This window comes from Cricetulus griseus, chromosome 3 (assembly GCF_003668045.3).
Source record: "Cricetulus griseus strain 17A/GY chromosome 3, alternate assembly CriGri-PICRH-1.0, whole genome shotgun sequence".
Taxonomy (NCBI): domain Eukaryota; kingdom Metazoa; phylum Chordata; class Mammalia; order Rodentia; family Cricetidae; genus Cricetulus; species Cricetulus griseus.
In genome coordinates this window covers 183,197,787-183,223,298 of record NC_048596.1, presented here as the reverse complement: position 1 = coordinate 183,223,298, position 25,512 = coordinate 183,197,787, and the positions used below count along the sequence as shown (strand labels likewise).

Sequence of the window (25,512 nt, the reverse complement as noted above, 5' to 3'; positions counted from 1 at the left end):
TTGGTTTTTCCAGACAGGGTTTCTCTGTGTAGCTTTGGAGCCTATCCTGGCACTCGCTCTGGAGACCAGGCTGGCCTCGAACTCACAGAGATCCACCTGCCTCTGCCTCCCGAATGCTGGGATTAAAGGCGTGTGCCACCAACACCAGGCTATGCATCAGGATTTCTTTGCCTGGCTATAACTTTTAAAATACAAACAAAAACAAAAATGTCTTACAGTTTGACATAAGACACTTGGTATTTTTATTATATAAAACATAAATTTCCTTAGTATTATTCTTATTTTTTTCTTTTTGGTTTTTGGAAACAGGGTTGCTTTGTGTAGCCCTGGCTGTTCTGGAACCAGCTCTATAGACCAGGAACTCATAGAGATCCACCTGTCTCTGCCTCCCATGTACTGGGATTAAAGGCGCGCAACACTATTATCTGGCATATCATCTTTAAAAAACAAATTTATTTATTTGTTTTGTATGTGTATACAGACACACATGTGTTTGTGTGGAGGTCAGATGACAACTTTTCGGGGCTGGTTCTCTCCTTGGTGGCAAATGCCACCAAGAAAGCCGCCTTTCTAGCCTAGCAACAACATCTTTATGAAGTTAGACATTTCTATTAAAGAATGAGGTAGGTGCTAGATCAGTGCTTACATAGTTTAGAAGGAGTTAAATTTATCTGCTGCCAGTTGTGTAAAAGAAAAGCACATACAATTGGCACATTAGGTATGCAATGTTGTAGCTTTCCCTACTACCTGTTTACATAAGAATACTCTATGAAGTTCATACAATGTTGAATTCACCTACTGATGGACTTCTCAGAATGTGTTCCTGCCATTAGGTGACTATATACAAACTATGTTCAGGACAAGAAATGAAATACCCAAAATAGATTTAAATAAGAAACATGTTAGCTGTGAGAAAACTCTTCTAAAGCACATTAGCAGTATAGGGGAAAAGATAGACCCAAAGACTGACTAGGAAGCTGGGCTTGGTGACACAAGGCTGTAATCCTAGCTACTCAAGAGGCTGACCAGGAGGATCATAAGTTCAGGGACTACCTGGAGTGGGACTACACTTACATCAGCGACAGCAATAGACTGTACGTCAGCATTTGCGATGAGATGGCTCTTAACAAGTGTCCCAGTCGCTGAGTCCCATAACTGCACCTTTCCAACAGAGTCCACACTTATGACAGTGCCGTCAGACAAGAAGGCAACACCCCACACGATACACCTTGACTTTGTCACTCCCAGGTGTTGCCTGTCTAAAACCATCTTACGAATAATGCTCCCTGCAAAAAAAGAAAGGTACACATGTAGATGGTGTTTAGTTTCAGTTTCCCAAAACTGCATGGACAAGCATAATGTGGTAAGTTAGATGCCTTCACATAGCTAGCCAGTAAATGGCAGCTGTGTTGAACTGTTTTAAAACTCCAAAATGGGTACCTGAAGAGAAAAACAGTGAGGTGAGAGGGAAGTGAAATGGAAAGGTACAATATTCACTTAAAAGCTGGCACACTGTAGGGGCTGGAGAGATGGCTCAGAGGTTAAGAGCACTGACTGCTCTTCCAGAGGTCCTGAGTTCAATTCCCAGCCACCACATGGTGGCTCACAACCATCCATTATGAGATCTGGTGCCCTCTTCTGGTGTGCAGATTTACATGGAAGCAGAATGCTGTATACATAATAAATAAATAAAATCTTAAAACAAAACAAACAAACAAAAAAAACTGGCACATTGCATATACACATTATACTCTGGTCTTTCCCATACTGTTTACAGGAAAGGGAGAAAAGAAAACAGGAACAAAATCTCAGGGGGTGGTAACTAAGTAGAGCCCTGAAACTAAGACACAGGTTAACCTTAAGGAAAACCGAGAAGCCACCTGATTCACACGTGGAACCCTCAGGAGCTGACCTGCAGTAGTACTTCAGAGGATGAGGGGCCTCCAAGGAGGGGATGGTTGACAGTTAACCCACTGCGTGATGATGGAGCATGCTTTTAATCCCAACACTTGGGAGGCAGAGGCAGGCGGTGAGCTCAAGGCCAGCCTGATCTATAGAGCAAGTTCTAGGACAGGCTCCAAAGCTACACAGCAAAACCAAAACCAAAACCAAACAAAACTCTGCAGGCCCTTTGAGGTATCAATCTCCTGAGCAAGCAGAGAATCTTACAAAAAAGGTCTTGGGAACTGAGTGTGGGACAGGGGTATCAGGGGGGAACCAGGGCCAAGTGAAAACTGCTATCGGAATGTGAAGAACACCATATTTCTTCTCAGAACAGTGGCAGCAAAGCTTGTACCAACCAGGAAGGAGAATGGAAAAAGAGCCTGAGAGTCAGCTCAGTGGTGGACATGTATAATGTTGGGTTGATCTGATTCCCCAGCACCAAAATCCAATTAATTGATTGATTTTTGGGAACCAAGTCACACAAGAAGAAAAAAGAAAAATTCTCAGATCCTGACTGTAGAAGTTCCCCAACAGGCCACCCAGATGACTCTTCAGTGAAGCCCATGCTCAAGAACCCCACTGATGGAACAAGAACAAACAGTATACACGTGGAGAAAGCTTCCTCTAACGAGAGAAACTGAACAGACTGACAGAAACAACAAACAAATTAACAGTAGGACAGGGAGGGTCCAGAACACTTGTCAAATATTATCACCAACAGCTTCAGAGTGGTGGACTGGAGAGATAGCTCAGTTGTTGAGTAGTTGCTGCTCTTGCAGGACTAGAGTTTGGGTCCCAGCACCCACAACAGCATTTAACTACAGCTCTAGCCAGTTCCTGTATGTGCTCACACAATCAAAAAACAAACTACAACTCTCACAAACAAAGAAAGAACAGCCTCAGAGGCCACAAGCATAACCACAGAACACAAACTTGGCATAGGCTCCAGCAACTAAAAGCAGAAAGGCCTTTGGAGGTGGTTAAGTGAAAATTTCAATACAAACATTAAGATATAAAGAGGACAAACACATTAGTGAGCAATAAAAAGTAAAAAAGATGAAAAATAAGAGTGACCAAGAAAATTAGAAGACCCAACACTGAGGTAACAAAATTCCGGAAAGAGTAAAACAGAAATTGAGTGACAAAGTAATTATAAGAATTTCCCAGGGCTGGAGAGATGGCTCAGCAGTTCAGAGCACTGGCTGCTCTTCCAGAGGGTCCTGAGTTCAATTCCCAGCAACCACGTGGTGGCTCACAACCATCTGTAATGAGATCTGGTGCCATCTTCTGGTCTGCAGGCAGAACACTACAGACATAATAAATACATAAATCTTAAAAAAAAAAAAAAAAAAAAATCCCAGCTGGGCAGTGGTAGTGCACACATTTAATCCCAGCACTTGGGAGGCACAGGCAGGCAGATATATCTTTGTGAGTTCGAGGCCAGCCTGGTCTATAAAGCTACACAGAGAAACCTGTCTTGGAAGAAAAAAAAAATTCCCCTTAAACTGCAGGTTTGAATCAAAATAATCTCCTCTGTATCTAGCACAACTCATTGACACAGAAAAAAACCAAAAAAACAAAAACAAAAAACAAACACACAACAAACAAGACTCACACATCAACACGTATAACCAAAATTTCAGCTTAAGTGTAATAGGGCTCCAGGCAGAGGGCCCACCTAGGGCATAAAGGGTCCTGGGATGGGTCTGCAACGAAGAAACAAAGAAAACTCCCACAAAGGAAAAGGAAAGGGAAAAACGCACAAGCTCAAATGTCCTAGAAATCAAACAAAAGCTAACTCTCTACACAGGCAAAGAGTCAATAATCAGAATGGCAGCAGACTTCCTACAAGGGAAAGGGAGAATCCTAAATAACATAGAAGCAAAAGGAACCCCAGAAAGGCTGCAACACCAGTCTTCTAACCTCATACTTGTATAGCAGAGCCCAAGTGGCTAAGAAGAAATGAAAACAAAGAGACTTATTTTTAAGGACACAGAAATGGCAGGAACAAACAAAAACACCAAAATACTCAGATGTGTTTTTTGTACCCATTTATACAACTGAAAGACTTCATGGACGAACTGGCAGAAATGTAGGGAATATTAAACAGGAAGCAGACAGGAAGGAAAAGTAACTTCCTATGGGAGCAGTGCAGATGACCATGATGAAAACAGCTGACTAGAGAAGGGAACCCAGTTACAAATAAGCATATAGATCAGGAGACTGTGATGGACACTACGGCAGTAGGTACCCAGATGTTGAAGTCAATAATATGTAAAAAAAAAAAAAAAAAAATCACAGTTTAGAATTGTATGTACAGCAGAGATAAACACCAAAAGAATCAGGTAAGGGTTGAAATGGTTTATTTTGGGGATGAGGATAAGGCATATGGGGGGATTCCTACTTTTTGTAATAAGCCTTGAGGAATTCTTTGGTTATAGGTATGTGTAGCTAAAGGCACACAAAACAAAGAAACCCATGAGCCAGGCATTGAGGAAAAAGAAAAACAGACATGTCCAATCCATTTTGTCTTTTTTGTTTGTTTGTTTGTTTTCTGGTTTTTTAGATAGGGGTTTCTCTGTGTAGCTATGGCTGTCCAAGAACTCACTTGATAGACCAGGCTGGCCTTGAACTCACAGAGATCCACCTGTCTTGCCTCCTGAGAGCTGGGACTAAAGGAGTGTGCCACCACCGCCTGGCTTGTCTCTGTATCTTACATGTACAAACATGCTCATCTAACAAGTTAAAGGCAACCTCACCTCTGAAGGGGTCTAATCGCCAATTTTCCAGGTCAAGAACAGGAAAAAAGTCATGGTTCTCTACCTTAGGATCCATTTTTTTCTACTAAACCACTAAACACTAGATATGATATTACTTGAGAGTAAATGTTACTGTAATATTCTCTTATGAAGAAAGTGCTGTAGTCCACTGAAGAATGAAGATCCCCAAATGCAGCAGTGGTAATCAGAGGCTGGAGAGATGACCTGGTGGCTAAGAGTGCTTACTACACAAGTTAAAAAAACAAACAAACAAAACAAAACAAAACAAAAACTCGAGAAGTCTGGATCCTAGGTCTTGTGTAAAGGTTGGACATGGTCTCTTCATGCCTCTCACCCCAGCATGGAGGGGCTGGGGACTGGAGGATCACCACAACTAGCTTCTTGGTAGCCTATGTTTAAAAAACAACAAAAAACAAAACAAAAAACCATACTCCACCCCTGGCTTCACAAGACATTGTGCCTCAAAAAGAGCAAGGAGAGTAATAAAGGACCACCTATGGAGGCATGCATAACACACGTATAACACAGACAGACAGACAGACAGACAGACACAGACACACAGACACAGACACAGAACAAAAACATGGAAAAGAAAGGTGGTGAACATGTAGAGAGTTAGTTCATCTGTGCCACTGAAAGTGTGACAAAGTTAAGCTCTTGGAAACTGAGAGATGTAAATCTGACAACACCCACAACCCAAGTGTACTAAATAGAAAAAGTACCTGATTTGACATCAAACACGCTAATGTAGTCTATGGAGCCAGCTGCAATATGGGTACCAGCAGGATGCCAGCTGAGACTCAGGATCCGACCTTAGGAGTAAACAGAGTGATAAAGAAGGGTGACACACAAATATGCAGCAAAACCCAACTCATCATTCCTTCCACAGTTACCTGCAGAGAGCTAGAGTAACTCAGTGTGCGTCCTCAATCGCCACAGGTGACAGACTGTCCTGGGACCCACAGTGGAGTACTGACAAGTTGCTTTAAAATTTGTATAAACAGTTGAGGAAAATGTGCAAATAAATACTTTCTTTTGAGAATGATCTTGTGGTAACCTAACAAAATTTCAACTTGCACAGACATAGACTTGAGATTAAAGAGACATACTTGTATGAATGTCCAAACATACTCACCGTCATGCACAAATATTAACATTACAAACAAGGATGCACTGAATACAGGATGGTGACCTCATACGATCATATCATCCAGTGACATCAGGCACCTTAGATTGGGTAAGCATACCTGATGAGGTTCACACGATGAGACAATTTAACATTGTTTCTCAGAATAGATCCCTGCTGTTAACCAACCATAAATAAGGTTTTCTGAGACGGGGTTTCACTGTGGCTTTTGGAGGTTGTTCTGGAACTAGCTCTTGTAGACCATGCTGGTCTCGAACTCAGAGATCCGACAGTCTCTGCCTCCCGAGTGCTGGGACTAAAAGTGTGCAGCACCACCACCCAGCTTCTTTGGTGGTTGTGCTGGTTAGGTTTTTTTGGTCAACTTGACATATACTAGAGTAACTCTATGACATCTACAAAAATGTATTGTATCATCTTTCCAATCAAGAAACAACAAAAATCTGATTACAGTGGTAAACTATTTCTAAAGAACACAGAAAGCACACTGCATGCTCACTACTCCAAAACAGGCAAACAAACTGCAGTCCACTGTTGGTTTTGTAAATCAAGTTCTACCAGAGCATAGTCATGCATATCTGTTCATGCATTGTCTTTGGCTGTTTCTGTGGATACCTAGAGTTAGCAGAGACTATATATATTGTCTTCCAAGCCTCAAGTACCGGTCTGCTCAGTACTTTACAGAAACTGCTTGTCAACCCCTGCTCGGCACCTTAGTGCCAATACAACTCGGAACCCAAGTACCAGAAGTTGCTCAGGAACTCCCCAAGACATTTAAATTGACTAGTAGGCTTAAGAACCACAGATAGCTGGGTGGTGGCGGTAGTAGTGATGGTGGTGGTAGTGGTGGTAGCAGACTACGCCTTTAATCCCAGCACTTGGGAGGCAGAGGCAGGTGATCTCTATGAGTTCAAGGCCAGCCTGGTCTTCAGAGTAGTTCCAGGACAGCCAGGACTACAGAGAAACTGTCTTGAAAAACAAAGGAACAAAACCACAGCTAGCAAAGTTTAGAGGCACACACCTATAACCATACCATTAAGGCAGGACTGCCATGAGTTTAAGGCCAGGCAGCGCTATACAGTTAAACAGGCAAGTGGAGGCTACAGCTCAAGAACCTGTCTCATAAAAACCAGAAGAGCTGGGCATTGGTGGCACATGCCTTTAGTCCCAGCACTCAGGAGGCAGAAGCAGGCAGATCTCTGTGGATTTGAGGCCAGCCTGGTCTACAGAGCGAGTTCCAAGTCAGGCTCCAAAGCTAGAGAAACCATCTCAAAAAACAAAACAGAAAAAGTGGGGAAAAGAAAGCAACCACAGCACTTTTATACAGATCTGTAATCTCAGGAAATAGAGGCAGGAGAATAGGGAGATTAAGGCCAGACTAACCCACACAGCAGAACCAGCTTCAAAAAGTAAATCAGTTTTTTGTTGTTGTTGCTATTGTTGGATTTTTCGAGACAGGGTTTCTCTGTGGCTTTGGAAGCTGTCCTGGAACAAGCTCTTGTAAACCAGGCTGGTCTTGAACTCATATAGATCCACCTGCCTCTGCTTCCCTCCCAAGTGCTGGGATTAAAGCATGCACCACCACCCGGCTTAAAAGTACATCACTTAATGATAAAAAAATAAAACAAAATCAGGGGCTAGAGAGATGGCTCAGAGAACTTGCTGCTCTTCCGGAGGTCCTCAGTTTAATTCCCAGCACTCACATGGTGGCTCACAAACACCTGTATGTAATGATCTGTTGCTCTCTTTTGGCGTGCAGGCAGAAGACTGTACACACAATAAATAAATAAAACTCTCTATAGAAGTATTTAAATTTCACAAAACAGGAGTTTTTGTAGTTGTGCACAGGCTGATTTTACATCAACTCAACAAAGATATACAGTCTTTTTGGAATAGAAAACCTCAACTGAGAAAATACCCCAACCAGGCTGGCCTGTGAACAAAACTGCGGTACATTTACTTGATTTTTAATCAGTGTGGACGGAGCCCCACTCCAGCACTGGTGGTCCTGGGTGCTATAAGAAAGCAGGCTGAGCAAGGTAATAAGCAGCACTCCTCCATGACCTCCAGGCTCCTGACCTGCTTGAGTTTCTACTCTGAGACTACCTTTGATGATGGACTGTGCTGTGGAGCTGAGCTGAAAGAAACTCTTTCCTCTCCAAGTTGCAACCGAAACCCTAACTAAGACATACGTTATAACTAATAATGACTTTCACAGAAACACTAATTTTCTATTTTGATTTTCTGTATTTTTACTTAACCATGCCATCACAATTATGTTATATAATGAGATGCCTTCTAGAACTTTCCTTGTACTCAGAAAAAAAAAAATAGTACATACACAAAACATTACCTATATCAGCAGGAAAATATCCTATTCCTAGTGGCACAAAACAACTTCTTGTTGAAACTATTCATCACCCCACCAAAAAATAACCCTTACTTTTTTGCCGATCAAAATTTCTTGAAAACTGGATTTTCTCTGGAGTGACCTCAAATAGTTTCACAGAACCATCTTCACAACCAACCTATTTTGAGAGGGGTAGACATACACAAATAAATACATTGTTTCTTCTCTAAAAGCTATCACTTGTTCTAAAATGGAAACAAACCAAACAGCTTGTCAGAGAGGGGAGGGAACCTACCATCAAGAAACTGATAGTATACTCCTGGCTGACTTCATAGTCTAGTCAGAAAGCAGGCCCAAAGAGTTCTAATCAGTGGCCAAATTTCCGCATATGACATAGAATAGAAATAGGGCTTTACACATACCTGTCAGATACCTGTGGCCTAGATAAAAGAGTTACTGACTTTTAAACCCAGATGGAAATATCAAGGATAGTATACAAGTTAGTACAAGTGAAAAAAAAAAAATAACAAAAAATTAAATGTCAGGGCAGAAAGTTGGCTCATTGATAATAAAAGGTAAAAGGTTAGCTGCCAAGCCTAGTTACCTTAAGTTTGATTCTCAAAGACCCACAAGGTGGAAGGAGAAAACCAACTCACACAGTTATCCTCTGATCATCACAAACACTCTTCAGCATAGATGCCTCAACCCCCATATACAAATAATAAATAATCGTGAACGTAAACATACACACACACACACACACTCTCACTCACACTAGTACAGTGAATCTACAGGATCAAACACCCCATATTTCTGAAACAAAAGTAATTATTAAAACACAAAGCATATTAAACTAGTCTCTGGATCTCTTAGTTTCAAAGAAGTTTAGAAAATTCTGAGGAGCTGGAGAGATGGCTCAGAGGTTAAGAGTACTGACTGCTCTTCCAGGGGTCCTGAGTTCAATTCCCAGCAACCACATGGTGGCTCACAACCATTCGTTGAGATCTGGTGCCCTCTTCTGGTGTACAGATGTACATGGAAGCAGAATGTTGTATACATAATAAATAAAATCTTAAAAAAAAAAAACCCAGAAAATTCTGAAATTAATTAACCCTGATATTTCACAATGAATAAACAAGGTCCAAGCTGCAAAAAATCTTTCTCTGTCCCACCAGCCAGCTCCCAAATGACATGAAGACTTATTACTAATTACGAAAACTTGGTCCTAGCTTAGGCTTGTTTTTAACTAGTTCTAACAACTTAAATTAACCCATTTCTATTAATCTATGTTCTATCATGTATTACCCATCGTGCTTATTCTGTCTCCTCTGACTTCATCTCTCTGCCTGGAAGTCACACCTATACCTCCTGTTTAGCTACTGGCCATTTAGCTTTTTATTACACCAATCACAGCAGCAAGTCTTTGCACAGTGTGAAAATATTCCTTAACAGCCAGCTAATAGCATAAGGGCAAAGTGAGCAGTGATTTATTACTTTTTATCTATATGAGCTTTGACTGTATATATGTGTAGTACCCACGGAATCTAGAAGAGGGTGTCAGATCCCTTGGAACTAGAGTTAGACTGTTGTGAGCCACAATGTGGATGCTGGGAATCAAACACAGATCCTGTAGAAGAGCAGTCAGTGTTCTTAACTGGTGAGCAGTCTCTACTGCTTATGAACAGGGTTTTTTTTTTTGTTTTTTGGGTTTTTTTTGGTTTTTCAAGAGAGGAAACTTCTCTGTGGCTTTGGAGGCTGTCCTGGAACTAGCTCTTGTAAACCAGGCTGGTCTCGAACTCACAGAGATCCACCTGCCTCTGCCTCCCAAATGCTGGGATTAAAGGCGTGCGCCACCACTGCCCGGCATGACCAGGGATTTTTAAGCTTCTTGCCAATTCCAATATTTTGTCTTATGAGTCCTGATACCCAGCTAAGCTTGAAATTTCTGTGACATAAACATGGGAAAGGAAGTCTGAGTGGGTATAAAAGTACTCCATTTTGAATAATCAATAGTTGCTTACTGACCACAAGTTGAGAGCCACTGGGGCTGGCGGTCATACTCCAAATAGGTCCTCCAAACGCATCCAGAGCATACTTTATGTTTAGTGCCTGTAGGTCATACTCAAGAATTTCTCCATTGAGTCCAGCACTAAAGAGCCGCTGTCCTTCTGCCCAACACAGGGCTTCTGTAGCCCGAGACTCATGACCTGGGAAAAACTACAGAAACATCATAACTTCTCAACCTGCCATGAATTCAACACTACAAAAACATTGTAACACCCCAACTTGCCATCAATTCATCAATCACCAGCACTTGATAAGTATTTCCCCACAAATAACTAGCACAGAATTTGTCACCATCAAACATTTGTGTCTATCAGACACTAATTTCTTTCAGCTTCAAATTTTAGTTACATAAAATTACTGTACTTTAGTCATATGTTTGAGTCTCTCTCTTTCAAACTAGGACTAATTCAGAAGAAAGCTTTTCAACTAATATTTAAGAATTAAGATATTCAAGATTGATTCAGCCAGGTATGGTGGCTTATGACTATAATCCTAGCACTCAGGAAGCGGAGGCAAAAGGATCATTTTAAATCTGAAGCCCAGGGTGGGTACAGTGAGCCCCCAAGCATAAAATAGCTCGTTTTGGCCCTGGCAGTAAAGGCGCACGTCTTTAATCCCAGCACTCGGGAGGCAGAGACAGGCAGATCTCTTTGAGTTCAAAGCAAGTCTGGTCTGCAGATCGAGGTTCAGGACAGGTTCCAAAGCTACAGAGAAATCCTGTCTCAAAACAAAACATTGGTTTAATGTATCTAATTGGATCTGAGATATCAAATTTCTTAAAAACTATTGCAAACTTCCTGATTGGTTGACTGTAGGAGGCACAGAAGTTTCTGTGCTCACAGATAAGCACTAAGGGAACCTGGAATATTAGTACCTTCAAGAAAGGAACACATTGTTATCCACTCAGAAGTCTGGATGCTTACTAGCCTTTGTGCTATCTGTGTGGCTAGACTTTTTTCAGGCACCTGATCCTCTCCTAGACCGTTATCCTAAGCTTGTTTATCTCAGTCAATCTATACAACCCATCTTTATGGATTTTACCAACAGTTTTAGTGTAGTCATACAGCTGATCTGTATCTAGCTTACTTTGTTCCTCAAGGAGATTTAGATATACTTTGTTGCATATGCAGGCCTGCGTTAATCATCACCAAATTGTGCTGTGCTTAAATATGTCAAAAATAAACTACTTGGGGTCAGACTACAGTCTGAACCAACACCTGCTGGAGTTGTGTCAAACCAAACTGCCTTCTTGCTGTCTGAAGATCATCTCTCTGCAGGCCTATTAAGGTCACAGAAATCCCTAGAAGTGATGGTTGTTCACACCCCCATCCTACAAAACCAGTTTTCCTATCTAGGATTTTTGGTCTTCTTACTTAACCAGGTAGTCACAGCTATGCTATACAATGGATGACTTAGTTTCTAACAACATAAACAACTAAGTTTTAAAAGTAGAACAGCATATGGAACAGGGGCACGAAAGAAGTATTTGGGGGGATGGAAGATGGTTTAATTTGTAAAGGTGCCTGCTACCAACCCTGAGAACCCAAATTCAATCCTCAGGACCCACATGGAGCAAAAGAACTGATTCCGCCAGGCTGTCCTCTGACTTATACACAGAAGCATTGCACACATATACAAATCCAAAGGAAACATGCCAGTAAACTTAGTGTAGCTTAATGTATAGTGCTAACAAAATCTGAACTAGTGTATACTATCCTAGAACTCCAAATTCAACCATCACTTGCTTACTAACCAGGAGTAACTTTCAGTTTTACAAGCTCTATTCAAACTAAATGCCTTTTATGCAGGCCTATTATTGTTAATCTTTTCTAGTTATTTCTACTACATCTTTTCTGTGTTTAGACACACAAATATTTTCTAATATGTTACAATTGCCTAGAGCATTCCAATACAGTAACGTGTTAGCTTAGGAATAAGGCTAAACACTGGCAGGTTTGCATTTGCCAACTCTGTAGTTCAAAACATACCTCTATCAAGAGATACATGATTATAAAAAAATACAAGAGATACATGACTGCATACATGTTGAAGGCTGGTATGTCCATTTTATCTGTAAAGAGTTGTCCAAAAGAAAAATAATAATAATACAACCCAGTCCAGCTTTTTGTTCAAGTCTAGATTTCTTTTTTCTTTCTTTTTTTGAGGTAGGGCCTCACACTTTGTAGCCCTGGCTGTCTTAGACCAGGTTGGCCCAGAACTCATAGAGATTTCTGAGTGCTGGGATTAAAGTTGTATGTATCACCACCATACCTACCTGGCCCTAGTCTCAGAATTCTAAGTATTTTTTCTGGATATTCAGTATTTTCATATATATCAATTTAATTTCATGCCTGTTTGACACAAAGAGAGAATTTCCTATATGAATTTGCAAGGCCAAGAGATATATAGGTTAAGCGGCCTGTCCAAAAGGTGGAAGTCAATGGAATGAAAGGAACATAGCTCTTTTCTCTAACTTCTAGTCTTCATTATGATTTACTAAGCATGTCTTTCTCTAATGGTGTGACTGAGGTCAGCAATCTTAAATATTTTTATTACTTTTTAAATTTAATGTGTATGCATATGGGCAAGCAAACTTTAGTGCTAATAACACACAATCCTAGGATCCTAAACAATTTCAGATAGACAAACCCTGAGCTGCTTTCACCATTCAAGGGATCTCATATATGCTACAGAAGCTCTGTAATTTTGGTTTTTTTTTTTTTTTTTTTTTTTTTTTTTTTTTCCGAGACAGGGTTTCTCTATGACTTTGGAGGCTGTCCTGGAACAAGCTCTTATAGACCAGGCTGGTTGAACTCACAGAGATCCACCTGCCTCTGCCTCCTGAGTGCTGGGATTAAAGGTGTACACCGCCACCACCGGGGCTGAAGCTCTGTAATTCCACAGCAGGTCGGTCACTTGAGCTATCTGAAAACAGGACATGTAAGTTGTAGACCTGAACTTAAAACTAACATCAGAACCAGTCGGTGGTGGATCTCCGTGATTGAGGACAACTTGCTCGTCTACAGAGCAAGTTCCAGGACAGCCAGGGATACGCAAAGAAACCCTGTCTGGAAACATCAGGGACTCCACTCCACACCAAGGTCCTTAAAGACTTACCTTTTCCTGAAAGTAGTTTGCTGACAAGTTATAAATTTCCACCGTGCCATCTGTTCGTGAAACAGCCAATCTGTTTGACTGGTTATTGTAAGCCACACAGCGGATGCCTGATGGAACATAATTAAAGAAACGTACTCGATGGACCTTAAATTCACCCATTCCTGGGGCTGGGGGGACAAAAAGAATCATTGTTAAATATTAGCTGTAGAATCTCCCATGCATTTATACAATTTATTATCATCACCGCTGGATGGGAGGTTCCAACGAGCTCTCTCTGAAGTTCATCTCTAGTAATGCAGTCGTGCCCCAGCAAGGCTCAACATTCAGAAACTCAATACGGATACTTTAACAAATTAATCCCCAAAGGTCTACCCCATTCCTTGTCTTTTAACCTCTTGGAGGAGGAAGAGAGGTTGAAAATCGTCATTTTAATAAGAATGCTAAACTAAGTTTGCAAATGACAGCGACGTGAGGCTGATGGGGGGAGGGGAAACCCACAGTTTAAGTGGGCAGCGACAGGGCTTGGTGATTTTTTCCCTGCCTGCCTGATCTAGCAGCTACCGCACAAACCTACTGGGAGTGGAACTTTTTCGCCCCTCACTGGTCTACCCTCGAGGTTAGGAAGCCACAGGGCAGAGCCAGCACGTTCTCAAGAGCGAGAGTTGTACGCCACGCTTGCGTTCTCCTTGGTCCACGGAGTGACTTCCACTCCTCGGAACCGGCTAGCTGATAAGGCCTGAGGCCCCCGACCCAGGGAGAGCTGCACCTACAACCCCCAGAACCCGCTGTTCCGCCTGCCGCTAGAGATTCTTCCCAAACTCACCTACCGGCCGGGACTCGATAGCCCGGACCTCGCCTCTCTCCGCCCCGGCCCCACGTGCGCGCGCGCGCTCTCCAGCTCTGTCCCGGAAGTACTCGGTGGAGCAAGGCCGGAAGTGCGCAGGCAATGCTCGCGGCGGCGGCGACGGCGGCGGGAGGTTCGGTTGTCGCCCGTTGGCCGCGCGGCGCCGCGCTCGGCGGCCGCCATTGCAGGTCAGGCAGCGGGTGGGGGGCGCGGGAGGCCGCGGGGAATAAGGCCGGAGGCGGGAGCCGGGGCGAGAGCGCGGAGGAGCGGCCAGCTAGGGAGCCGGGGCCGGGCGGGGCGCGCGGCTCGGGGAGAAGAATGGCGAGCGGAGGGGCGGGGAGCGCGCGGGGGAGGGGCGCATGCCGGGCCAGGGAGCTTGAGGGCCGCGGGGTCCGAGGGTAGCCCACCGCGGGCCGGGGGAGCTTGGGAACGATGAGCTGTACAGGGACCGAGGGAAGGGAGCGAGCGAGCGAGCGAGCGAGCTGGGCGAAGTGGGAGAAGGGTGGAAAGACTGGCTGAGCGCAGGCGGAGGACCGAGCAGGGGGCGGCGCGGGCCCGATCCTCGAGGTACGTGCGGGGAAAGGGACTCAGTCCCTGGTCGGGAGGCCTGGGGAGTCGAGTGGACCTGGAACCCAGAAAGTAGCGGGAATGGCAGAAGGAGGTGGGGGGGGGTTGGGCGGAGCTGACAGAAACGAGAGGCTTGTTCCTGGGGACATTCATTTTAAATCATGGCGGGGGTTGGGGGGTGGGCCTGAGGAAGCTGCTGGGAGACATTATTTGGAGGGTGGTTGCAAAGTGATCGCGAGTGCTTTGTGGGTGGAGTGAAGCCTAGAGTTGAGGAGGGTGGTGTCCAGGAGCAGCGGGACAGGGAACAATTTAGATAGTATTGAATGGAAGAGGAAGGTAGTTGGAATAGGGCGTTTGGGAGGAAGGTGAAGGATTTGAAGACCGGTGGGGGCTGTGGAGGACAGCAGAGTGTGTGTGCGTCGGGGGGGGGGGTCTTAGGTAGATGTTGGGTTAAACAGTTCCAATAGTAGTCTGGGATAGTTTGAAGGGAGTTGGAGAAAGGGGGGAAAGGGAGTTCCAGAAAGTGGGTGGGCTTACAAGTAGAAAGAGTCTAGTTGAAAGAGTGGGAGGGGGACCGAGGGTGGAGGAGATAGAAGAAATGGGAAGAAGAATCCAGCAAAGAGGGGACCTCCCCCACAACTGCCGCGCGGCCAGAAAGGTTGGGAGGAAGAGGCTATGATGCCAGGAAGTGGAGGAAAGGTTGAGATGGGGTGGCAGAGTAGCAGAAGATGGAGAAAACCGGAATAACTCAAATCGACCGAAGCCATCTTTTCTACCCATTGTCTACAAATAACAGTAATTGATTCCCTCCAATGGAGGAATCCTACCACGTGATTGGAACGTACCACGTGCATGCATAGTATCTAAACACGTTTTGAAAACATTCTTCACTAATGAAAAGTTCCGGAAGCATTCAGTTCCATCTCCCCTCCACAGCCCCGTTTTGGAGGGGAGCAAGTGTCTCATTTAAAGTAGTTCAGACCTTAACCCCATCAAGAGAAAAGGTGCCCTTAGAAATTAGGATCAAACATCCCCTCCAGTCACAAAACCACCACGACACTGGAAATAAAAGTGATTTGTATTCAGTCATATATAAAACTTCCTCCACTGTTCATTTGGCAGAAAGGCACAAAGAGAAATAGTTGTCCTATTTAGAGAAATGACCTAGAGCTTAATCCCTGAGGCAGTTTGGTAAACCCTGACTATAGTTGTTTGAATTGTTCTCCAGTTATAAAGTTGATTTTGATGACTTACTGTTTTTATAAGCTGTTTTTAATTCATTGTAAACATTGACAATAATTATCAAATGTGCTGTTAGTGGTATTCTACTTGACATATACTAAGAAATGTTTGACTTTTTTATGCTTTAAAATGGTTAGCCATTTTATCCTAATTTTTAAAGAAATGAATTCTTTTTTATTTCTTTAAATAGATCTTTTTTTTTTTAATTTATTGTGAATACAGGTTCTGCCTGCATGTATCCCTGCAGGCCAGAAGAGGGCACCAGATCTCATTACAGATGGTTGTGAGCCATCATGTGGTTCCTGGGAATTTTACTCAGGACCTCTGGAAGAGCAGGCAGTGCTCTTAACCGCTGAGCCATCTCTCCAGCCCAAAGAAATTAATTCTAAAGTGTATTTTGGAAAATAACAAGATTCCCTTTAAAACAGGGAAAACCAAAAATACTGGTAGAGTTAGTGCCTATTGTGTACACTTTTTTAATCCACAGCAGGAAAAGTGAAAGACAACATAAGATGGACTTTTTTGTTGTTGTTACTTTTTTTTGTTTCCAGACAGGTTTTCTCTATGTAGCCCTGGCTATCCTAGGACTCACTCTGTAGACTAGGCTGATATAATGGACATTTATAAAACATTGTTTAGTCCTAGAAAAATTTGTATGTTGTTAAATCTTTGAGTCACGGCCCTTTGTTTTTCTATTTGTATGATTAGGTATGTACCATGCCACATTATTTTGGGAAGTTACCATTATGAAAGTTGTTCCCTAAGATATTAGTAATCCTTGAATATGTAATAATGTAGAGAGCAGAGGATGAAAATTGAGTTTGGTCAGAGATTAAAATGAACTCATGGCAAAAATGTCCTCAGGCCTCATGGCTTCTTTTTCCTCAATGAGGAACAGGGGTTAGGGTATAATTTTGAACCCTGCAGGTAGCATTGAATTTTACTTTTAAAGGTTTTCAGAAATCTAAACGTGGATGATAGCTAGCTTAATTGTTAACTGCTTTGATGTATTAGCTTAAATCATTAGCTACTTCCATGGCAAGTTACAAGTTTGCTTGCAGTTTTGTAGGAGAATGAGGCCACTTGCAAGGCAACTAGATCTCAGAAGTACTATATGAGAAGGGGCTGTTGAGAGAACTGAAGATCCATGTTGTGGAGTGGTTAGTGTCACTAACTTTACTACTTAACTAGCTATGTGACTAGTTGCTTTAGCTTTTCTAAGCCTGTTTCTTCGTGTATAAAGTGTGTGATGACCACATCAGGATGAAATGAGATAATCCAGTTAATGTTGCAAAAGATTAACAATATGAGCTCTTTTTGTATTGATAACACTGCTGGTTTTCTAAACAAGCCAAATCTGAGACCAACCTAGAGATGGTAGTTGTCTCTTAGTGTTAGGATAAAGTGTGACTGAAGACTCAGAGATTGATGGCTTCAGAGAATTTTCATTGTAATGTTTTTGTTCTTTGTTACTACTAACAGAATTTGGCGAGTTACAGGTTAAGCATTTTTCAATTCACATGAGAAGTGCTTCAGACTTTGAAATATTTGCACTGACTTAGTAGATGAGAATATTTATTTAAACTGATAAAGCTGAAAAACCTGAATTTGATATGAATGCCCTAATACGCTTTAAATTTTTTGTATTTGGTAGCATTTCATGTTTTTAAATTAGAGGTGTTCTGTTTATATTGTACTTGTCCTCCCCCTCTTTTGCAGTTTTTTTCTCCTGCCTAAGTTTCAAGGAGATACATGCCCATTTTTATTTTTAGAAACAGGGTCTTACTGTGTATCTGCGCTGGAACTCAGTCTTACTGCCTCAGCCTCCCAAGTACAGGGATTACAGATGCGTACTAACACACCTGGCTTTTCATACCCTTTTGAGTTAACTGTACGCTTCCTGTCACCTCCATCAGTTGTGTCCTCAGTTCAGTGCGATAGTTGTCAGTAATGGAATTTAGGTGCTATTTTAAGGCATGAAAGTAGGATTTTAAAATTTAGTAAAAAGAATTTAAATATTCCCTAATGTTTCTTACTTGGTAAATATACCCTCATACACACAAATCACATACATATAATCATATTAGTACTAGGTGCATTTAAGCTAGACAGAACTTGCATTTCTTTACATTATACATATGTAAAGCACCTAAGTAGATTTAGCATAAGTGTATACAGGCTTGATGGGGTATAGCAACAGAATGTTCAAGCTGTGGGCCATAGAATTACTATTTTCTGGGGCATTGCCAGGTGTTTGCCAGTATCAGTAAAAAAAGCTCAGGCAAGGCTTCCTGCATCTCAGTATTAAAGATGTATGTTTTCAACTGAAGCCCCATGGGTAGGTATGCAAGTGCCACCCTGGCTCAGAGGTCAGATGTTTGCTTTTCTTTGTTCATTGTTGTGAATTCTTGTTCTGATAGCAGACTATCCAAGAAGCAGAAAATGCACTAAAAATACCGTGTTAACCACATTGTCTCTAATATATCTCATTCCTGTGGATAAAAATCACATAAAAATTGAAATCAGTTTTCAGGAAGTATGGCATTTTGGTACGTGTGTATGATGTATGTATGCATGTGTGAATATGGAGGACAGACAACCTCAGCTTCAGGCCTTCTGCCTTGAGACAGTGTCTTGGTGGTTCCACTGCATACCTTCAAGCTTTCAAAGGTTTTTCCTTTGCCTCCCATCTCATAAGGCCACTGCCGTTTCAGGTGCTAATGCTACCTATTTAGTGTTTTCATGAGTTCTGAAGATTTGAACTCAGGTGCTTATACTTTCGTGGCTGAACCTACCGAACCAGTCCCTAGTTGTTGGGACTGGTTGTTGGACTACTCCCTAGTCCCAGGAAGTAAGTTTTATCTTTTTCCCTATGCTTCGGATATGATATTCACTTATGTGACTTATCTGTCAGTTTCCTTAGACCACCTTATTCTGTTTTAGCTTACACTCATCATCATACATTGACTACATTGGCAGTCATCAAAAGCTTATTTGAAAGAACTTGGTCTGTGCAACATTGACCTTTTACAATCTGTATTGCATTCTTGGGTGAATTATAGTCAAAGGCTTTCAAAACGCTGAATTGCTTACTTCACAATCTGAAAAATTAGTTGTTCTCAATAAGCTATGAGTCTAAACAGTCTTGCATGTGTTATTTAGTTATGACACTAGTGAGTCATAATGTAGGTGTTAGTCCCTAGTTAGTCCCTAGTGTGTGATCATACAGTAGCTTTCCATTTACAAGCTAGAACCTGAACTTCAGCCTTTTGAATTTGGATTGTTATCCTTTCACTTCAGAAGTGCTTTGGAAGCAGGGCTTAGTGCCACATGCCTTTGATCCAGTTCTCAGGAGGTTGAAACAGAAGGATTTCAAGTTCAAAGATGGACCTTGTCTCAAAAAACTACTTAGGTCAGGGTCTGCGACTGGTCTTGTTATATGTACAAAGATCTTTGCTTTTGAAGCTGATAAATTGCCTTTTCTTGGGGAGGGCCACAACTTGTTTTAGTACAGAATCCTAATTTATTCAAGGTTCTAGTCTTGGTGCCCTTTTGCTGTTGTGAATAGCACTTAAATATGTTGTCACTGACTGCCTAATTTCTTGATTCCTTTTCATTCTTGCTGGCATTTGGTTTTGTACTCTGGGAAGGGAAAATTACATAGTAATTTTTAAGTAACTTGATGGCCCAGTATCCTGTCGTGGTTTTACTATCTATACTCTAGTTGAGTATGATTTTATCTGTGTATGACCCAGTAGTCTCAACTGCAAAATAGGAGCAAGTACTACCTCTTATTAGAGTTGTCGTGTTGATTGAGATATCATGTTCACATGTGCATAGCATGTGGTCCATAGTAAAAAATTCAAAATATGTTAACTGCTGACTCGGTGTTTATGGTGCTCTGGAAAGAGGTTCTGTCATAATGTAAGCCTACTGGAGGTCCAAAGTAATGATAAGCAGGAAAGATACCTATTAAATGGCATGCTGGTGCCAGCTATTGTCCTAGCTCTCTGGAGGCTGAGGCAATCCCAGGCCACCCTTGGTTGTGTTTCAAGTCCTTGGCTTAAACAGGGGGAAACAAACAAACAAACAAACAAACAAACAAAACAAGGGAAAAATCCTGATTAGTGTTTTTGATTTGAGTACAATTATAAAACCTGTTGCTCTTTTACACCATGGCTGTTAACACTATACATTGTCTCATTCAAAAGACAACCAGAAACTGTAGCTTTGGTCTTCTGGTCCAATTTCAGTCTCTCCTTGAATGGCAGAGAGCAAATGAAGCCAGATAGCATCAAGCACTTAGGGTACTCAAAATTGCCACCAGGTGGCATTGTTGTATAATATGAGGGTATAAGTATTTTTCACATCAAAGTGGTTACTGTAGTTGATTGTCACATAGAATGGCATGTACCTTTGATTCCATGGCTCAGGAGACAGGAGAAGATGGATTCTGAGGCCAGCCTGGTTTGCAGAGTTCTGCAGAGTTACATAGTGAAACCCTGTCTCAAAAAAGAAAGAAAGAAATCACCTTATGATTTGCTGGAGTACTCCTGAGTTGTCATCAACAACTGTACTCTATGTTCAGAATATGCAAGAAAACCTAGCCCTTTTGAAGCATTGCTAGGGCAGTGGACAACATGCCTAAAAGCACTTAGAAAAGTACCTGCCACACATTGGGCTGTGAGTGTAGAGTGCTGGCCTACCATGTGTGAAGCCCTGGGTGAGGTCTCTAACAACATATAAGCTGGAGATAGAAGCAGGAGAATCAGAAATTTAAGGTCATCCTCAGCTAGATGGAGAGTTCAGGGACAACCTGGACTAGACATCCCTCCTCAAAAGGAAAAGGTACCTATCACACAATTAAGTGATAAATATTAGCTATAAATATTGTTGTTGCCTTAAAGGTGTTTTTTCTTTTCCAGTTTTTGGGGTCCTTTTTTAAAGAAAGAAGGCTCATGGTGCAAATTGTTATTTCCAGGTGAGTACGTTTTAATATTTTACCTAGCTTGAGTGTCAAGGGCTATACTAGTTTCACGCTATGCTGGAAGAATTAGGGTGCTCAGGTATATCTTAATAAATATTTTCTTTAAGATCTTTATTTCAGTTCCCAGATTGCCTAATTTCCCAAGAATTTGTATTCAATAAAGAGTTCCTTTGGGCCTCTAATGGTGGTGTAGGTGTAGAACCGTTCAAAAATATTGTAACCGCCAGCCCTTTGCTTGCAGTACGGGGGCTGGAGGCCTGGCAGAATGGGTGCTGATGGAACTACAGGGGGAGATCGAGGCTCGCTACAGCACCGGATTAGCTGGAAACCTCCTGGGAGACCTACATTACACCACTGAGGTGAGGGGGCTTTTTTTTCCCTGCCTTATGCCTCAGTAAAGTGAGCTACACCGAGGTGGTGCTCCCAGGACCCAGTATGAGGACTGTCCTCAGGTTTGTTGCTCGAGGTTTAACCAGTCTACAGAGCTGTCTCCTTGCTGTTCCCCCACTTCTGCAGTAGCAGGGAAATGGAGCCTTGGGGAATCTGCAAGGGTCCTAAAAGTAGAAATGCTTTTTATATGGGACTAGAAAGAATAAAAAAGGGCACAAGGGTGGATTGTAACAGTGGTAAAGCCAGACTAGGGACTATGAGGTGCCAGCATTGCTGTCAAGAGCAGCTTTAAAAGCACCTGAGAGGAATGGCATTGCCCTCAACCTCAGGCATCTCCTTCTTGTTCTGCCAAAGGGAATCCCTGTGCTGATCGTGGGGCATCATATCCTGTATGGGAAAATCATCCATCTGGAGAAACCTTTTGCAGTACTTGTCAAACACACTCCTGGGGAGCAGGACTGTGATGAGCTTGGTCAAGAGACTGACACCCGGTACTTGGTGACAGCACTCATCAAAAACAAGATCCTTTTCAAAACTCGCCCTAAGCCTATTATCACCAACGTCCCCAAGAAAGTATGAAAGAACCCCGGATTTTCCTTAGAGAGCGGCCAACTCCTTGGACTCGTGCTCCATTGCCACCTCGAGGACGGCTGGACGGTTCCCTGGGACCACAGGGAGGGCCTGTTATGAACACAGGCCACCCAATGGGTGTGAACTCAGATCCTTTCCTTATGGCAGCAGGTTCTCTTGGTGGAAACCTGGCTCCATTTCCAAGGAATCCAACTTCTTTTCCAAGTTCATCGGGCTCATTGGCTTCAAATCCAGCACATTTTCCTGCTGGTGCTCGTGACCCAAGCATGGCTTCTTTTCCAAGAGGGATGAATCCCACTGGCACTGGTGCAGTTTCTTTCCCAAGGCCAGGTGGTCTTTTGGGACCAGGACCAGGACCAGGCTTAAACCCTAGAACAGGGGCTCTTCCAGGCCCAGGGCCTATGTCTAACCCCAGATTAGGAGGGCTTCCTGGCCCTGGTCCTATGGCTAATCCAAGGGCAGGTGGGCTCCTGGGAGCAAGTCCTGACCCCAGAAGTGGTGGCCCCATGGGTCCTGGATGTGTGCCCAACCTGAGGGCAGGTGTCTTATCCTCTGGTACTGGTCCTCCCAATCCTAGGCCAGTTGGCCTGGGCCCCGGACCAAGTCCTAATCTGAGATCAAGCTTTTTAGGTACAAACGCGGCTCCTAGGTCGGGTGTATTTCCAGGCCCAGGCCTGGGGCCCAACCCACGAGCAGGTGGTTTAGGTCCAGGCCTTGGACCTAACCCGAGAGCTGGTGGCCTAGGCCCAGGCCCAAATCTGGACACTAGAGCAGGTGGCCTCTTGGGTACAGGATCTGGTCTTAATTTAAGAATGGCTGGACCTCAAGGCTTAGATCTTGCCCCCATTCTAAGGGCAGCAGGTCTTTTAGGAGCAAATTCAGCTTCTTTCTCACAGGCTTCTGGAAACATGGGCACAAACCCACCTACCATGTCAAGAGTACCTGGTCCCATAGGCCCAAACACAGGTCCTGGCTCCCGAGGAATTGGCCTTCCAGGGCCAAATCCCTCTGCCATGCCGAGGGCTCCTGGCCCCATGGGCCCTAATTCAGCTCATTTCTCAAGACCAGGTGGCCCAATGGGGGTAAATTCTGGAGCCTTTCCCAGGGGGACAGGATCAGGAGGACTGAACCCAACTGTCTTTTCTCAGTCTTCTGGTACATTGGCTTCAAATCCAGGTACATTTCAGAGGTCTGCTGGTCTCCAGGGCTCAAATCCAGCAATTTTCCCAAGAGCCTCTGGGCCACTAGGCCCCAACCAACCTAACTTTCCAAGGGCCACTGGCCTTCAGGGTCCAAGTCCAGCTGCCTTCCCAAGATCTGCTGGTCCATTAGGCCCGGGTCAAGTTGCTTTCCCAAGGTCAGCCGCTGGGCACCTTGGCTCTTCTCCAGCAGGCCCTGTGGGTATCAACCCAGCTCCTTTTGCAAGGCCAACAGGAACCCTGGGTCTTAACCCAGCTTCCTTTCCAAGGATGAATGGCCCTGTAACCAAGACTGTGGTCCCATTTCCTCGGGTAGGCAGCCTCCCTGGTTCAAATCCAGCTGCTTTCCCCAGACCAGGGGGTCCAATGGCTGCAATGTACCCAAATGGAATGTTACCCCCTTAAATACCATTTTTCTTCCAGGGCCACTTTGTTTTTTAAGCACTGTGGTTCTGTGGTGGGGCTGTCTCTTAGATAAAAGAGTAGATTTGGAGCTACAGTCTGAAGAACATAGCTGGGGCTCAAGTTCAAATGAGCATTCTTTTCCTCTGCTTTTTTTCTTGACTGAAGGCAAATGTTATTTGTGAGACATGGCCTATGGCAGACAGGGATGATTCTGGCCTCAAGAAAAAGGGTCTCTGGCCTTCTGGAAGCCTGCTGTGCTTTTGTCCCACAGCTTTCTGCCCCTTGTTTCTTACTAGTTTCTTGAATTGTTCTTGTGGACTTTTCCTCAGGGATTCATTGGCCTGCAGGTCCTAATTGCCCGCTTCCCATTGGAGAACTGGCTCACTTGCTATCTGGTGATGCTACATTGGTGAGCAGATCATGCTTCAGTAACTCTGACCTGGGCACCCTGGACCTGGTCATGTTCTACTGCCAGACCTTTCCCTGGGGGCTTGAACACAGAATGGGGAGGTGGACACTCATGTCACAGATCCTACCACATTTCTGCTTTGTAGCTCCTTTCTCCTGGGACTTAGGTGGCCAGACTTAAGGCTCCTCTGATCATCCAGCTCCCTCCCACTGGTACTCCCAATCAAAGAACCTCAAACTCAAACTGATGTGGAGGGGAATTGGGGAATTGGGGTGGGGGTGGAGGGATAAAAGGGAGAATCACTGTGCTTCGTTCAGCCTGATGTGAAGGATGGTTGGTGTTTTTCCTGCATTGTATCTTTTCTTACTGTTTCTTTAATAAATGGGATGAGAGGGCGGTTGCTGTCATTCCGTTTTGTTTTCTTTTCCACAGTGGGCATGTCTAACCTTTGCAGGTCTGTGTTTGGGTGTGACAACAACCCTGTATTACCTGCCATCCAGTATGCTTGCATTTGAGGGAGCAAGCTTTGGTTTAGCCTTCAATCTTCCGTTTCTGTTTTGTGGAGTAGTTGGAGGAGTGCCGGGATTTTTGGATTGGGAGACTTTTTATCTGACAGTTCTTTTCATGAGACCCAGACTCATGGATACTGACACATGCATGTTCCGTATCTGGGTGGCCTTAGTGGCTTAATTCCAGAAATTGAGGCAACTGTACCTGTACCCTGTTTTTTAATTTGTTTTTGTTTTTTGTTTTTTTGGGACAGGGTTTCTCTGTAGCTTTGGAGCCTGTCCTGGAACTAGCTCTTGTAGACCAGGCTGGTCTCGAACTCACAGAGATCCGCCTACCTCTGCCTTCCGAGTGCTGGGATTAAAGGCATGCGTCACCACCACCCTGCTTGAAATTTTTTTAAATCAGCGTTTTTTTATTTTTGAGTGTGTGTGTGCATTCATACTGGTGCTGCACATAATGGAAGTTAGAGGACAGTTGGGGGTGGGACAGTGGCCTTCTACCATATGATCCCAAGGAATGAACTCAGGTCATCAGGCTGGGTAATGGGTACCTTTATTCCTGGGTCATCTTGCTGGCCTCTTATCCTACTTCTGACTTCCACAGTTACCATTTCTATGATTGATCCTTTGAAAACTAGAGTAAAGGAGCCAGGTTTATTAAACATAAAGACATAATTCAGAGATCCCAGCTGTTTCTTTTAATCTGCACTGTGCCTCTAACCATGTGTTGAAGGCTTGGTCCCCAGCAAGGCTCTTTGATAGAGGGAGGAAGTGGATTCTTGAACATCAGTGGACAAGCAGCTCTGTTGATAGAGTCATAGTTTAAGAGGCTAATTGAGAAGTGGTGCAGACTTTAGGAGGCAAAGCACAACTAGAGAAAGTTAGTTGCTGTGAACATGGCCTCGATGGATTTTTTTTTCCCTTGTTTCCTCTAGCTCCTTGCTTCCCTGCAGCTTCTAGGTGAGTA

At 43.4% G+C, this 25,512-nt stretch overlaps 3 protein-coding genes across 5 annotated transcripts in view; 2 read left to right on the top strand and 1 right to left on the bottom strand.

Moving 5' to 3' along the window:
• Utp4 (UTP4 small subunit processome component) overlaps window positions 1–14,380 on the bottom strand; it is a 31,925-nt gene extending 17,545 nt beyond the window's left edge. The window contains exons 1-6 of one of the 2 annotated variants that reach the window (XM_027405928.2): window positions 14,226–14,380; window positions 13,403–13,569; window positions 10,244–10,435; window positions 8,312–8,396; window positions 5,447–5,536; window positions 1,075–1,286 (exon numbers count right to left, since the gene is read on the bottom strand). In XM_027405928.2, coding sequence (XP_027261729.1) covers window positions 1,075–1,286; window positions 5,447–5,536; window positions 8,312–8,396; window positions 10,244–10,435; window positions 13,403–13,561 — 738 coding nt within the window. In that variant the 5' untranslated portion in view covers window positions 13,562–13,569; window positions 14,226–14,380. The remainder of the gene's footprint in view (window positions 1–1,074; window positions 1,287–5,446; window positions 5,537–8,311; window positions 8,397–10,243; window positions 10,436–13,402; window positions 13,570–14,225) is intronic. The other variant, XM_027405929.2, reaches the window with a different exon arrangement.
• On the top strand, window positions 14,313–22,041 carry Chtf8 (chromosome transmission fidelity factor 8). Of its 2 annotated transcripts, none has more exons than XM_027405933.2 (4): window positions 14,313–14,434; window positions 20,981–21,036; window positions 21,284–21,401; window positions 21,787–22,041. In XM_027405933.2, exons 2-4 carry the CDS (start codon window positions 21,014–21,016, stop codon window positions 22,009–22,011), a joined length of 366 nt encoding a protein of 121 aa, XP_027261734.1. In that variant the 5' UTR covers window positions 14,313–14,434; window positions 20,981–21,013; the 3' UTR covers window positions 22,012–22,041. The 2 variants fall into 2 exon arrangements, with proteins under 2 accessions (XP_027261734.1, XP_035298545.1); XM_035442654.1 differs by lacking the exon at window positions 14,313–14,434 and adding an exon at window positions 14,682–14,813.
• Derpc (DERPC proline and glycine rich nuclear protein) lies at window positions 21,976–24,443 on the top strand. Its single transcript, XM_027405931.2, has one exon. The coding sequence runs from the start codon at window positions 22,008–22,010 to the stop codon at window positions 23,625–23,627; it is 1,620 nt and encodes a 539-aa protein (XP_027261732.1). The 5' UTR covers window positions 21,976–22,007; the 3' UTR covers window positions 23,628–24,443.
• The last annotated feature ends 1,069 nt before the right edge of the window (window positions 24,444–25,512 follow it).

Excerpts from the sequence above, each read along its gene's own strand:
- Chtf8 (XM_027405933.2), top strand. The coding sequence starts at position 21,014 with ATGGTGCAAATTGTTATTTCCAG. Across the intron at positions 21,037-21,283 it reads GTGCAAATTGTTATTTCCAG|TACGGGGGCTGGAGGCCTGG; the intron begins GTGAGTACGTTT and ends CTTTGCTTGCAG. Across the intron at positions 21,402-21,786 it reads ACCTACATTACACCACTGAG|GGAATCCCTGTGCTGATCGT; the intron begins GTGAGGGGGCTT and ends GTTCTGCCAAAG.
- Derpc (XM_027405931.2), top strand. The coding sequence starts at position 22,008 with ATGAAAGAACCCCGGATTTTCCTTAGAGAGCGGCCAACTCCTTGGACT.